The sequence below is a fragment of the Orcinus orca genome, chromosome 16, assembly GCF_937001465.1.
Source record: "Orcinus orca chromosome 16, mOrcOrc1.1, whole genome shotgun sequence".
In the NCBI taxonomy this organism is placed as follows: domain Eukaryota; kingdom Metazoa; phylum Chordata; class Mammalia; order Artiodactyla; family Delphinidae; genus Orcinus; species Orcinus orca.
This window is the reverse complement of record NC_064574.1, coordinates 87,653,058-87,665,956: the sequence shown is the minus strand read 5'-3', so window position 1 is coordinate 87,665,956 and position 12,899 is coordinate 87,653,058. Positions and strand designations below refer to the sequence as shown.

Here is a 12,899-nt window from a genome sequence, read left to right as displayed (position 1 = left end):
TTGGAGAGCTCCTTGACAACACCAACAAGACTTCTGTGACCTGGTAATTCCACCTGGAATTTCAATAATTCCATCTCCGAAAAGCTGTACTAAACACTACTACATACAGGGAAAAAAAAATCTATGTACAAATATGTCCCTGTGGCATTATTTTTTTTAATACATCTTTATTGGAGTATAATTGCTTCACAAAGCTGTGTTAGTTTCTGTTGTACAACAAAGTGAATCAGCCATATGCATACATATATCCCCATATCCCCTCCCTCTTGCGTCTCCCTCCCACCCTCCCTATCCCACCCCTCTAGGTGGTCACAAAGCACGAGCTGATCTACCTGTGCTATGCAGCTGCTTGTCACTAGCTATTTTACATTTGGTAGTGTACATATGTCAGTGGTACTATCACTTTGCCCCAGCTTCCCCTTCCCCCCTACCCTGTGTCCTCAAGCCCATTCTCTATGTCTGCGTCTTTATTCCTGCCCTGCCACCAAGTTCATCAGTACCATATTATTTAGATTCCATGTGTATGTGTTAGCATACAGTATTTGTTTTTCTCTTTCTGACTTACTTCACTCTGTATGACAGACTGTAGGTCCATCCACCTCACTACAAATAACTCAATTTCGTTTCTTTTTATGGCTGAGTAATATTCCATTGCATATATGTGCCACATCTACTTTACCCATTCATCTGTCAGTGGGCATTTAGGTTGCTTCCATGTCCTGGCTATTGTAAATAGTGCTGCAGTGAACATTGGGGTGCATGTCTCTTTTTGAATTATGGTTTTCTCAGGGTATATGCCCAGTAGTGGGATTGCTGGGTCATATGGTACTTCTATTTTTAGTTTTTTAAGGAACCTCCATACTGTTCTCCATAGTGGCTGTATCAATTTACATTCCCACCAACAGTGCAGGAGGGTTCCCTTTTCACCACACCCTCTCCAGCATTTATTGTTTCTAGATTTTTTGATAATGGCCATTCTGACCAGTGTGAGGTGATACCTCATTGCAGTTTTGATTTCCATTTCTCTAATAGTTAGTGATGTTGAGCATCTTTTCATGTGTCTCTTGGCCATCTGTATGTCTTCTTTGGTGAAATGTCTATTTAAACGGAGAAATATACGACGTTCTTGGATTGGAAGAATCAATATTGTGAAAATCACTATACTACCTAAAGCAATCTACAGATTCAATGCAATCCCTGTTAAACTACCAATGGCATTCTTCACAGAATTAGGACAAAAAATTGTATGGAAACACAAAAGATCCCAAATAGCCAAAGCAATCTTGAGAAAGAAAAATGGAGCTGCAGTAATCAGGCTCCCTGACTTCAAACTATACTACAAAGGTACAGTAATCAAGACAGTATGGTACTGGCACAAAAACAGAAATATAGATCAGTGGTACAGGATAGAAAGCCCAAAGATGAACCCACTCACATATGGTCACCTAATTTACAATGAAGGAGGCAAGAACATACAATGGAGAAAAGACAGCCTCTTCAATAAATGGTGCTGGGAAAACTGGACAGCTACATGTAAAAGAATGAAATTAGAACACTCCCTAACACAATACACAAAAATAAACTCAAAATGGATTAAAGACCTAAATGTAAAACCAGACACTATAAAACTCTTAGAGAAAAACACTCTTTGACATAAAACCACAGCAAGATCTTTTCTGACCCCCCCCAGAGTAACGAAAAGTTTAAAAATAAATAAACAAATGGGACCTAAGTAAACTTAAAATGTTTTGCGCAGCAAAGGAAACCGTAAACAAGATAAAAAGACAACCCTCAGAATGGGAGAAAGTATTTGCAAATGAAACAATAGACAAAGGATTAATCTCCAAAACATACAAACAGCTCATGGAGCTCAATATCCAAAAAACCAACAACCCAATTAAAAATGGGTGGTGTTATTTTTAATATTAAAACACTGGAAACAACTCAACTGTCTAATCATGAGGAAAACATTGAGAAAACTTTTCTGGATCTTCTCAACACATTACACAATCACTTACACCGAGGACCATGAAGAATGTATAACAAATGAACAACATAAAACATAAAATTGCATCCGTAACATGATTCCAACTATGCTTCAAAACCACAATGCGCGGTGGGGGAACAGGTGGAAAGGACTCCGGGCGATTTCTACTTCTTCTTTCCACTTTTGAACTTTCCAATTTTTCTTTAAAAGGCATGTATTACTTTAAAATGTGTTTTACCAGACTGTTCTAAAGGGAAGAAATAAATCCATTCCTTTGCGTTACAGCTACCTGTCCACAGGAGTGCCCATCAGAAGTAAAACACCGCTGAGCTCGGGGACACAGAGGTGCTTAAAACAGACCTGGGCCCCAGCTGGGGTCCCGTTCAGTCCCCAGGGACAGGTAGGTCGTGATACAAAGACCACGAGGAGGAACCTGAGGTCACCCCATAGAGAGATCTGGGTGGCCAGGGAGGAAGGCAGGAGGCGTGAGGCGGGGAGGGAAAGCTGGACGGGACCACAAGCGGCTCCTGCCCCAGCCTGCTGCTTCCTAGTCCCGAGCCCCCAGGATGAACCAGGAAGGGGGTGAGAGCTGTCATCCATGCAGGAGTGAGCTGGGCGATTTCCTCCTCAGGAGAGAGGGGGCGGGTGTGGCACGTACTCCCCCCACATGTCTGAGGGGCAGGCCAGCGAGGGAATCTGACCTCCAACGGCCCGCCACACTCTCTATCAGGGCTGTTTCCTTTTACCCCAGTGCCAATGGCATCTCTAACCAGTCCCCGAAGTTGAGAACCGCCAGCGACCCCACAAGCTATAGTCACAGCCAGCAGTTCCCAAACGTCCGCACCACCTTCCAGAAGGCCTCCTGAGACCCTGAGCCACTGGAAGAAGAGAGGATTTCTGTGGCGGGAATGAAGCCACCGTGGCCTCCCTGCGCACCTCCCCCGCAAAGAGCCGCAGGAGGCCGTCCCGCGGGCGCCCCGCCCCCCCCTGAGCACGCAGGCAGCGGAGGGGAGGCCCGACGGGGCTTCGGCGCCACACACACACCCCTGCACCGGCTAGGGGGTGGGCGGGGGGAGGACCGGGTGCCGGAGCCACTAACCTTCTCCAGCTTCTCGAAGTGCTCCCGGAGGAACCTCATGGGGCGCTCGGGCTTGGAGATGCAGAGCTGCACGATGCAGTCCTTGAGCACCTGCTGGGCGCCGTGCTTCTGCACATAGAGCTCGCAGCCCCTCAGGCCGTCGTCCTCCTCCAGCTGCTGAGCCGCTGGCGAGGCCATGGCGACCCGCTGCCCGCTTCCTGCGGAGGAAAACGCGAGTCCTGCCGACCTCGGAGGGGCAGGACTCCCGCGGCCTGTGAACACGCGTCTTACACGCACCGTAAGGTTTATCTGGTGACCGACGTGACCTGGTGACACGCCAGGCGTTTTATTCTGCTGCTGTCAAAGGCCTCTCACCCTGGGGGGCAAAGCTCAACTCTAAACAGATGCTCGCGGGGATGGAGGGGGATCCGGCGGGTTCCGGGCGCGGCTGAGAAACCTGACGACGGAGAAGCGGGGCCCAGCGTGTGCAGCCCAGGCGGTTATGGGGTCTCACTTGCGTCCGTCCCTCCCCCTTTGGAGGACAGTGTGTGCCTGGAGCGCCCTCCGCGAGCTCCCGGGGAGATGGCGGGGGGACAGGGGGAGCTCTTACAGGCTCCGCCGGAAAAGAAAGGGAAACAAAAACAAACGAAGCTCCGCGGACGGGCCTCCTGGGAAGATGAACCCGGAGAACAATGGCAGGGCCGCGCGTTCGGCTCGCGCTCGGCCAGGTCACAGTGACGGCCCGGAACCCGGCCAGCCCGCCAGCGCCGAGCACGCAGCCCGGCGACCCCGGCCCTCCAGCCCCCCAGCCCCCCGACCACGGCTTCCGGACCCGGACCGGCCAAGCGGGCGGGGGCTCCCCGAAGGCCAAACTTCCTGGGGCATCCCGGCCGGCGGGGGTTTCCGGAACAGACCCCTCCCCAGCCCCGCGTACCTGGATGCGCGGCGCCGGAGGCCGGAGGCGGCTGCGCGGGGACGCGCGGGCGCGGGGACGGCGGGCGAGTGGGTCCCGCACTGCAGCGGCGCCGCCCTCCGCCCGCCCCCGCGCCGCGCCGATCCACCCCCAGCCCCGCCGCCCCCTTCCCGCCGACCGCGCTCCAGGCCTTCCCCGACTCCCCGCTTGCCCCTCCCCGCCCCATCTCACTCTCGCCCCCCACCCCGTCTATCTCCCACATCCCCAGGACCCACCTCTCCCTCCCCCCTAGATTTCCCCTCACCGGCAGCCTACCCCGTCCCCTCCCTCTTTCCCCCTCCTCCCTCTCTTTCTCCTCCTCTTCCCTCCCCCCGCCCCTCCCCCTCCCCCACGGCATTCAGGCTGACAGGCCTCGTGCTGCACAGACAGACCCACAGATCCATGTGAAGCTGCGTAGCTGGACCAGGACCACTACTACCGCCCCGCAGGCTCCCTCCTCACCCCTCCACCCCCTCCACTGGAGCCCCTGCGATTGCCCGGATTGTCCGCCCTGGCTGGTGGCAGCCACCCGCTGCCTTGGGGTGATGGCCTCCCCCACCTTCACACCTGGGGTGTCACATCTGCATGTCACAGGGCCTGCATTGGTGGCCAGGCAGGTCTAGGCTACTCCTTTTCTTGGTTAAGGGCACCAGCTTCACCCAGATGCCCCAGGGGGAAATCACAGGGTCATCCTAAATTCTTCCCACCACCCATGGGCTTCCAGGAGGTCAGAGGCCATCACAGCCCCTAATCCACCAGCCCAGGCCTGCAGGAAAGGGAATCACCCTTATTTTCCTGTTGCCTAAAGTCATGTTTTGCTCCCATTCTGCCAGGGTGGTGGTGGAAACATCATCTCGGGCAGTTGGGGGTCCCCAACGCTTTACCTGGAGCAGTCTGAATACCAGGAGATGGGGTAGGGATCTCAGGCCTTTAAAGGGGAAGACCTCTGCTCTCCCACCCATACTGCCCTGTCCACAAAGACACATTGCAGGGTGGCCGGCTGCCCCGCACGCACCCCAGCAGGGCTGACGCTGACCCAGCTTCTTTCTGACGGCTTGAAGCGAAAGGAAGAGGATGTGCTCAGGTGGTCAAACTAGAAACTCCTTCCTGCCTCTTCATCCCTTGCCCTCGGCGTGCCTCCTGGCCCATCCGCACCTCAGGTACAGTCACACCTGTCCCATCACACTTATTGCAAGAGTCATTTTCGGGAACTGAAGTCCAGTCTCAACTGAATCAAAACTTTATTCCACAACTAATTTAAACCGTCGGCTGTTTCTCCGCTCCACCTGCCCGATTGCTCAGACCTCCTCTCCCCGCTTGCTGCCCCTCCCCCCCGCCCCCCAGTTACTGCTGGCTCCTCAGGGTGGCCTGGTGAAGAGGATGACAAAAAATTAGGGCCAGGTTTCACTTGACGGACTTGGGGGGGGGGGGCATATGCTCCAGGGCTGGCTTCTGTTCTCAGAATCTCCTGGGGTGCTCCAGGGATCTCTGCAGGGACCTTCCCCCCACCCCGCACGGTTCCGTGGGAGGGGGAGACCCTCTCCGAGGATGGCCTTCTAACCCCGAGCCCCCCCTCCACACACATAGCCTCCTCCTGGCAGGGAGCCCCGTGGACCACGTCTTGCAAGACAAGGAGCTCTCCGGGTTCAGGGCCTGGCGGTCGGCTCAGTGCACCAAGCCCACCAGAAACTTGGTTCCTCCACCCCTCTCAGCTGTGGCTGGACGAGCCCCATCCTCACACCACCACGGTGGCAGCTCCCACCAGCCTGTCCCCTGCAGACCTTCCAGGCCACTCAGGTAGCTACTCCAGAGGCCCTGCCAGCCGGGGGCTACAAGCAGGCTCTCCCTAAGAACTCCCTCCCCACCTTCCTCAAGGAGTAGTGCGGGGCCAGGCCCCCACCCGTGGCCCAGCCTGCAGACAAGCTCCCCCCATCTCTCCTGTGCCCCTGCCCCCTGCGTCGCCTGAGTGGAAGGGAAATGCTTCCAACACACCCAGGCACTCACTGCTTCAAGGAGGGGAGCCAGGGGCCCTCGAGAAAGCCTGGCCTCGCTCTGAGTCTGGGCCAGGCTGTGTTAACCAGCAAATGTCTGCACTGATGGCACAGCGGTTGTTTGCAGCTGATCCAAGTGGCTCCACCCTGAACGACACGATCCCTCCGGCCCCTCCCTCCGTGATGGGGGACAGCGAGCACAGGGTCCGTCAGGGAAACTGACCAGACCACCGGCAGCCAGTGGCCTGACGTGAGGACGGCAGGCATCCCCCTCACGGAGCAGGGACAGGAAACCGTGTGGACCAGTGATGCCACACACAGCTAGGTCGATGTCGCCACCGCTGGATGGTGACAAGTCCCGGTTTATTGGGTGTCCTGAAAACATGCAATGGTGATCATGTCATCATTCAGAAGTCCCAGCAAGTCGTGCTGGTCTGTGTGTCCCCTCCACCCACAGGGAAGGACCCACCCCAGCACAGCCAGCAGAAGGGCTTCACGTGCCCCAGCCCCGAGGTCCTCACCTCAGCCCTGGAACCCGAATCACCAAGTCTTGCAAAGGTCCAACTTCAAAGCCACATTATTTTCCAACCCCCCCTCTCCCCCGCCCCAAACTCCTGACTCTGCCAAGTCCAGTTCACCCAGCAAGACTCAACGGGGACATTGCTTCTGCGGGGAGCGCTCCCTGTGGCTCCCACACCTGAGGGCCAGGTTGGGCCCTGGGGTGCCGCCCAGGGCTCCCTGCAGCTGCAGCTCTATTCTAAGTGTGCCAGAGGCCATTTACTGAACTTCTGTCCCCCCCATCCCCCCCTCCTGCAGGGCAAGGAGACAGATATCTGCTGGGGTGAGGAAAGGAGGGTTCTCACCCGCCCGCCCAGCGCTGACGTGGGCCCTGCCACCTGACCAGCGTGGGGCCGTGGGGCGGGGCCAGGGGCTTTACCTGGATAAGCCATCGAATCTCCCCACCCGTCTAGGTGGGTGTGACTCTCAACCCCAGCTGACAGGGACTGAAGGGACCAGTGGGTGGGAGCAGAGCAAGAGGCCCAGGGTCAAGTCCCATGACCAGCCACGTCCCTCATGGGGGAGCGAGCTAATTCCTCCCAGGAGCAGAGAGCCAACCTGGGGGGATGTGGGAGAGGAGCTGGGGTCAGGAGAGCAGGGAGCCCAGAGCGGGGATGAAGGGGAGGGACACGGCCTTGGGGCGCGGCCGCAGGCTCCTGAGAGGCAGCAGGAACCAGTCAGTGCATCTAATCCACACACTGCTCCCGGGGATGGTTTGGGGGTGTGGTGGGTGGGCCCCAGGCGCACCCAAGGCACTCCCAGCAGAGGACCCAGCCCTCTGCGTGGACCCGGGGCCACCTTCAGGGGACACAGCTGAGCCCTGCCTGGACTCCTGACCCACAGACCCTGAGGTGATCAGGGGGTGTAAGGTCCTGAGTTTATGGTGACTCCCCCAACGTCTGCAGAAAACAAAGCTGGTGACAACCTCAGGCAGCGAGGGCTGCCCGTCCCCAGGGCCCCATCATGCTTTCGTCTGTCCCTGACGAGTGTCTTCCCCCATCCGTGTTGTCCTCAGGCATCCTGCCCTCTGTTCCTCCCCGCACCTGCTCAGGACGTCCTTCGATTGACTGTCCCCCCGCCGCGCCCCAAGCGCCGAGCACCGAGCACGGGCTCCGCTAGGAGGAGGAGCTGCTGCGGATGCCGGGGACCCCGAGCGCCCCATGAGAACCGGCCGGAGGAGACAGCGAGTGAATGGACCAACTCAGCGCATCTGCTTACATCAGTTTATTATGCTGGCGAAACGACACACTTCACCACGTTTGTAACCAGGACACTGAATGAGGGGGTCCTGGAACAGACCTGAAGCTGCTTTTTCCTACCTTGGCCGGGTCTTTTTTTTTTTTTTTTTTTTTGAGGTACACGGGCCTCTCACTGTTGCGGCCTCTCCCGTTGCGGAGCACAGGCTCCGGACACACAGGCTCAGCGGCCATGGCTCACGGGCCCAGCCGCTCCACGGCACGTGGGATCTTCCCGGACCGGGGCACGAACCCGCCTCCCCTGCATCGGCAGGCGGACTCTCAACCACTGCGCCACCAGGGAAGCCCTTGGCCGGGTCTTTAAAATGTATTCGGAGAAGGAGTTTCCTTCTCTGCTCCTGCCTATACATTTTGGCTCAAATGTAGAGAATTTCAAAGTTCTACTGTCATGTTAAGATATAAACCCAGGGTCAACTCGGTCATTGTAAGTGTCCAGAGCTATGAAATGATCATAACTCCAGCCTGACTTTAAAGTTAAAGCCTTTTCCTTCCTCTGGTGAGGCTGAGGCGGGAGGCGGGCCGGGAAAGGACCGAGAAGTTTTGCTTTTTCCCTCTTAGCCCACCATCCACCTGCCCCAAACCTGACCTTGGAACAGCCTCTAGCAACTGGAGTTCCCAGCCCAGGCCACTGAGCCAGGTGCCTCATGGACATGGGATCACACAACACGTGGCCTTTCGTGCTAGCTTCTCTCACTGTGCTTAACGTGGTCGAGGTTCATCCACACGGTAGCAGGTGTCAGCTCCGCGTTCCTGTTGAAGGCTGAGAGTCAGATATATGCCTCGTGTATTGTGTATCCATCCGCCCAGCGCGGGCGGGTGGGGTGCTCCCGCCTTTCAGCTGCTGTGAATATGCTGCTGCGAAGGAGGGTGTCAAACCCGAGAGTCCTTGCTTCCCCTTCTTTCACCCGTACATCCAGATGGGGACTTGCCGGATCACTTGCTAATCCTGTTGAATTTTTTCAGGAACCACCAGTTTCCACGGTGGCTGCACTACTTTACATTCCCGCCGGCGGGCCTCAAGCGGCTTAATTCCTCCACATTCTTCCTCCCAAATGTCTGTCAGTTTCTGCTTGTTTTTTATAAAACCATCCTAACAGGTGAGGTGGTGGCCAGACCTTCACAGCAGGCACAAGCAGCTGGACCCTCCTCTGCCACACTCTGACGGCCACAGCGAGTTACAGGCCAGCTGGGGCTCCACTTTACTGGGAGAGGACCGGCCATGTGTGCAGAGCTGGGGGAAAATGGGCTACTTTGGAAGCAACTACACTGAACATGTTTTTTGGCTGTGGGATTTTGGCAGACATGCCTTAGAGAACCTCCCTTCTAGTCGTAACTTGCTAAGATTTTAAATGACAAATGGGCGTCAAATCTCATCAAATGCTTTATCTGCAACTGCTGAGATGATCACACCATTTTTCTCCTTTTTTAAAAATGTGGTTGGACTTCCCTGGTGGTGCAGTGGTTAAGAATCTGCCTGCCAATGCAGGGGACACGGGTTCAAGCCCTGGTCTTGGAAGATCCCACACGCCAGAGAGCAACTAAGCCTGTGCGCCACAGCTACTGAGCCTGTACTCTAGAGCCCACGAGCCACAACTACTGAGCCCACGAGCCACAACTACTGAAGCCCGCGTGCCTAGAGCCCGTGCTCCACGACAAGAGAAGCCACCGCAGTAAGAAGCCCGTGCACCACAACGAAGAGTAGCCCCCGCTCGCCACAACTAGAGAAGCCTGTGTGTAGCAACAAAGACCCAACTCAGCCAAAAATAAATAAATAAATTTATTTATGTTTTTAAAAATGTGGTAAATCACATTAATTTTTAATGTTAAAAAATTAACTTGCATTCCTGGAATAAACTCAGTCTGGTCTCAATGTATTATCCTTTCTAAAGTGCCTATCTCCAGATTTAATTTGTTAAGATTTTGTTTAGGATTTTTGCATCTGTGTTGAAAAAAGTTGATCTCTAATATTCCTTTCTGTAATTTCCCTCTCACTTTTTGGGATCAAGGCTGTGACACCGGCTCCACAAAATGAGTTGGGAGATGTTCTCTCTTCCTATTTTCAGATTGGAGTTATTTCCTTTTTAAAAAAAAAACTAAGTTGAATTTTATTAAAATTTAAAACTTCTGCTCTGCCAATTACTGTTAAGAAAATGAAAAGCCACCGAGTGAGAGAAAATAGTAAAACATATATCTGATAAGACGTATCAAAATATATAAATCTTAAAACTCAACAATAAATACAATTAAAAATGGACAAAAGATCTGAACGTACATCTCACTAAATAAGATATAAAATGGAAAACAAGGATATGAAAAGATTCACATCATACGCCATAAGGAATTGCAAATAAAACAACAAGACGCCACTACAGACCCATTAGAATAGCTAACACTAAAAAAAAACTGACAATACCAATTGCTGGCAAGGATGTGACGCAATGGTCGCTCTCATTCATTACTGTCTGGGAATGCAAAATGGTACAGGCACTTTAGAAGACAACTTGGCGGTTGGAGTTATTTCCTTATTAAGTGTTCTGAAGTGTTTGCTGCCATCTGTGATTATAGCCTTTATTGTGGGAAGCTTTGAAATGATAAATTCAACTTCTTTAATAGGTAGTAGACTATTCTGAGTTTCTATTTCTTCTAGTGGAGATTTTAGTAAATTATGTTTTCCTAGGATTTCCTCTATTTCATATATTTTTTTGGCATAAAGTATTATTACTTTAGTATCTTTTTAATGTTTAGAACCTTTCATGATAAACTTTTACCCTCATGTTGGTATTCGTGCTTTTGAACTTCTTTTTTCCTTGTCAGTCCTGACAGGTGGCTTATCGATTTTATTAGCCCTTAAAAAGAATAAACTCTTGGTTTTAATAATCTGTGTTGTATGTATGTTCGTTTTACTGTTTCATTAATTTCTGTTCTAACCTTTATCATTTCCTTTCCTTTACTGTGTTCAGATTTGTCCGTATATTTTCCTGTTGGGGAAAAACAAATCAACATTTTTTTTTTTTTTTTACCCTAAACGGGCCCCTGGAAGCAATTACAAAAGTATTTGTGGAACTAAAGAAAAACATCTGACATCAGTTTGACTCTTGTCCCTTTGAAGGCACCCTGTTCTCTCTCTGGCAGTCTCCCACAAACTCCTGTTTTTCTTTGGTATTCCTAAGTTTCACAACATGTCAATACGTGTGCCTCACTGGTGCTGTGTAGTTCCTTCAATCTGAAGGTCTTTCACTTTTAACTCTGGCAAATGTCTCGGTTATCCCTTTGAATACCTTCTCTGCCCCATTTTGATTATCCCTTTTTCTAGGACGTGTACTAACCAGAAATTAGCATTATCTGCTTCTATCATCCACCTTTTACGCAGCTTCTTTTATGTAGCTTCTTGTTCCTGTTTCATGTTGCTCAGATAAAGACTTTTCTCTCCTTGGTCCCCCTGTTCTACTGCCCCTGCTTATTCTATTCAGTCTGGAAGAATGGGGACGGGACAAGAGGCCAGATACCCCCTAAGTACTCATGTAGCCACCACCACAGTCAGGACACTCAAGCACCATCACTATACAAGCTCCTTCTGCCACCCGTGTAGTCGCACCCAGCCCCACCCCTAACAGCTGGGGACCACTCACGTGTCCCCCATCTCTGTAATTATCTCATGCATGTTATACACACGGAATCACACTATTGGTATCTGGTATGATTGTATTCTTTTACTCAGCATAATCCCCTAGAGATGCATCCAAGTTCTTGCATGTATCGATAGTTCCTTCCTCTTTATTTCTGAGTAGAACCGAGTTAATTTCCATGTTTGAAGATTGTCTGTTACTGATTTTTAGTTTGATTCCATTTTTTGTCAGAGAAAATGCTCTCTGTGACTTCACTTCTTTTACATTTGCTGAGGTCTGTTTTATGGATAGTCTATCCTGGCATGTCCCTGGGCACCTGTGAATACCGGGCATCCTGCTCTGTTGGGTGGAGGGTCTGTAAATGTCCACCGATCCCTTTGGTTGATGGTGTTGTGTCCTTGTGGAATGTCTAGTAGTTCCAGCACTTGTGGAGTGGGCGCTGAGGTCCTCACCTGGAACTGGGGGTTGGTCTCTCTCCTTTCAGCTCTGCCAGTGTTTGCTTCGTGTATCTTGAAGGTTTGTTGTTTGGGTCATAAGCATTTGCGATTGCTATGTGTCCTCCTGGTGGATGGATCCTTTTATTCTTATACAATGCACCTCCTTTTCTGTAGAAATTTCCCTCGCTCTGAAGGGAAATTAGCTGATATTAGTCATTGTGCTTTTTATAAGTGAATGTTTACACGATGTCTTTTTCCTTTTTCTTTCAACCTACCCACATCATTACGTTTGAAGTGAGTTTTAGCATACGGTAAATGACATATAGTTGGGTCGTGGTTTTTTATTCCCTCTGCAAATCTTTGTCTTCTAACTGGTGTGTTTGGCCCCTTTACATTTTGAACTATTGATAGAGGCTAAGTTTGCCATTTTATTATTTGTGTTTGTTTCCTCGTGCCATATTATGGGATACTTGAATATCCTTTAGAATTCCACTTTGTAACGTATTGAGTATATCACTGTTTACTTTTCTTAGTGGCTGTTCTACACACTCCTGTGCACGTATGTAATTATCAGTTTACTGGTACCGATGTTTCACATCTAGTGCAGTGTAGAAACCTCCCTTTACCCTCACTTTTCAAATATAATTATTGTAAATATTTCCCCCACGTGCACAGAGCTCATCGGTATTATAATTTTTATATAGAAATTGATTTATTTTTGGCTGCATTGGGTCTTTGTTGCTGCGTGCTGGCTTTTCCCTAGGTGCGGAGAGCAGGGTCTACTCTTTGTTGTGGTGCACGGGCTTCTCATAGCGGTGGCTTCTCTTGTTGCGGAGCACAGGCTCTAGGCGCCTGGGATTCAGTAGTTGTGGCACATGGGCTCTAGAGTGCAGGCTCAGTAGTTATGGTGCACAGGCTTAGTTGCTCTGCAGCATGTGGGATCTTCCCAGACCAGAGATCGAACCCTTGTCCCCTGCATTGGCAGGCAGATTCTTAACCACTGTGCCACCAGGG

General features: G+C 51.6%; 2 protein-coding genes across 7 annotated transcripts in view; one reads left to right on the top strand and one right to left on the bottom strand.

Moving 5' to 3' along the window:
* Positions 1-4,297, bottom strand: part of PRKAR1B (protein kinase cAMP-dependent type I regulatory subunit beta) — an 81,362-nt gene extending 77,065 nt beyond the window's left edge. For 2 of the 6 annotated variants that reach the window (XM_049698749.1, XM_049698750.1), the window contains exons 1-2: positions 3,441-3,465; positions 3,087-3,283 (exon numbers count right to left, since the gene is read on the bottom strand). In XM_049698749.1, the coding sequence (XP_049554706.1) occupies positions 3,087-3,263 (177 nt within the window). In that variant the 5' untranslated portion in view covers positions 3,264-3,283; positions 3,441-3,465. Of the gene's footprint in view, positions 1-3,086; positions 3,284-3,362; positions 3,936-3,999; positions 4,134-4,253 lie in introns of those variants that run through there. The other 4 variants (XM_049698747.1, XM_004268992.4, XM_033426785.2 and 1 more) reach the window with 4 other exon arrangements.
* SUN1 (Sad1 and UNC84 domain containing 1) overlaps positions 1-12,899 on the top strand; it is a 283,061-nt gene that overhangs the window by 162,398 nt on the left and 107,764 nt on the right. The gene's annotated exons all lie outside the window — the stretch shown is intronic.